General features: G+C 44.3%; 1 protein-coding gene across 1 annotated transcript; it reads left to right on the top strand.

The window, feature by feature from the left end:
• Positions 1-801: 801 nt before the first annotated feature.
• On the top strand, positions 802-1,302 carry LOC104945209 (melanocortin receptor 5-like; the record flags this gene model as incomplete). The annotated part of the gene is made up of 2 exons (XM_010770844.1): positions 802-1,036; positions 1,196-1,302. Coding segments are annotated over exons 1-2 (302 nt in total), but the record flags the coding sequence as incomplete, so codon positions are not given.
• Between the last annotated feature and the right edge of the window lie 951 nt (positions 1,303-2,253).

Here is a 2,253-nt window from a genome sequence, read left to right as displayed (position 1 = left end):
GCCTGTATATCAACGGTACATGCTTCAACAACTCTACGCCAAATCTGAGATCTCACCATATGCCGTTTCCATGGAAATGCAACCCTCGCCATAAAACACAATGTTGTTGTAACTCCTATGAAAGTGGTCAAAACAGCACCAGACTTCAGATGACAGTTAATGGTCCAGCCCTCAACATGTCTATGTGCCACTAGTGAGTTTTCCTCAAAAGCTGTTGCCATGGCAACATATCCCTCGCCGTAAGACACAATATTGCTATAACTCCTGTGTAAATGGTCAAAAAGTGCTCAAACTTCACATGTGTACTAACAGTCCAGCCGTGAAGACATCTATTTGACAGTTTTGAGGTTTCTTCAAATGCCGTTGCCTTGGCAACACAATGCTCACTATGAAACACGGTTTTCTCACAACTTCAGTTCAAATGCTCCAAACGGCCCAAAACTTCACAGGTTTGGTAACGATGCAGCCATCAACGCATCTAAGCGTATTATGGGGTGTCATCAAATACCGTTGCCATGGCGACAGATCATTCGCCATCAAGTTAGTTCCAAAAGTTTGCAGTTCAAATATTCTGCAGCTTTTCCAAGCCTTTTTACTTTATTTTCTTCTCTTATCACACATTCAAGCCCCCAGTGTGCTTGTGTCATTTCAATCTAAATTGTTCTCTTTCTTCTTACACATTACATTTCAGCATAGCAGTTTAGCGTCAGCTTTTCAGCATAGAGCATTCCCACTAGCAATTTCTTCAGGAATTGCATTCTCTGGTTCACATTGCACCGTGAACATTGTGATATTCTCCTTTGCAGCCTGTTTGGGAAATGTCCCCCACAAACAAGCAGCGATGATCTGGAGCGGAGCCGCGGCAGGCATGAATCTGTCTGATGAGTCCTCCTATCAAGAGGAGGGGCTGCTGGGTAACTCCACCTGGGCCTACTCCTACTATCACCAGAACTACACCCTGCCCCCCCCATTGCTACCAGGCAAGACCAGCACCTCCAAACCTGCAGCGTGCGAGCAGGTCCACATCGCAGTCGAGGTATGGACAGGGTGCTCCTGATCATCAATATGCAGCAATTTTTTTACTCTTTCCTATCTTATTAAAACTTTGCTATTTCCTTTTTAGGACAAGTCTTCTGCTTTTCTGCTCATCTACTCTAACCTCCCTCGCTGTGACACTGTGTTCTGCTCCCATCAGGTCTTCCTGATCCTGGGTATCATCTCCCTGCTGGAGAACATCCTGGTCATCACAGCCATAGTAAAGAACAAGAACCTCCACTCACCCATGTACTTCTTCGTCTGCAGGTGAGAGGTTCACAACATATGATCTTAGAATCAAAACTCTCTTTTTATATTGACATGTGCCAGGTCTGCATGATTAGTAAGTAGGTGGATTATTAAACGTGCACCATTCTCCAGTGTTTCGGATAAAACATTTGAAAAGAGAAACTGTTTCATAAATTCAAAATCTATTTCTCTGCAGTGCTGTGTTCTTATGTGGGTGCCGATAAATTCATTGAATGGTTGAAGTTTCAACAGTAGCCTTATGTTTTGTTGTGTTTCAGCCTCTTTGAAGCTATTGCATAGTTAAAGAGCAACTTGCAGGTTAGACACACCAGTGAATAAATGTGTAGGAAAATGATGAATACACTAGATTTTCAAAAATATATACATAAATATACACTACAGTGACATCTGGCGTCGTTTCTGTAAGACATTTTTACTTCCGCATAAAAAAAGGCCTCCCCACGTGCCTCTACCGCGTGTGACGTAACATGGGGGAGAGCGGCCGGTCTAATGTATGAATAAACATGGATCACAATGCTAGTTTTGACACAGAAGAGGTTGAAAATATATATTCGAATGCATATGATTATTATTATGAGCCTGCTAGGCGTCCAAGAGACCAGGAGCAGCCAAGGATTAGAAGAAATAACGGCCATCGGCGAGAAATGGAGCTGTGTTGTGAGGAGAACCAGTGAAGAACAGGGCAGCCGTCATTTACCTAATTCACACCAACGCAACTCCGGTTCAAGCTCCGTGCTAGAGCTTTTCAGGTTCAGAACTAGTTCTTCGGTTTAGCTCCGGCTCTTTTCACACTACCCAGAGTCCGACTGGTGCTGCGTCATTGCGTCATCGTTTGCGTCATGACGTAACCGTTTGCGTGCCTGCTTCATAAAGCCAAACCGCGCGGAAACCCCTCACAGCTGACACCGACAACAACAACAATGGCCGATTGTGCTCCAGCTTCCTCTG

The sequence above is a fragment of the Notothenia coriiceps genome, unplaced genomic scaffold (genome assembly GCF_000735185.1).
Source record: "Notothenia coriiceps isolate Sejong01 unplaced genomic scaffold, NC01 NC01_scaffold00009260, whole genome shotgun sequence".
NCBI lineage: Eukaryota > Metazoa > Chordata > Actinopteri > Perciformes > Nototheniidae > Notothenia > Notothenia coriiceps.
This window is presented reverse-complemented; position numbering and strand designations above follow the sequence as displayed.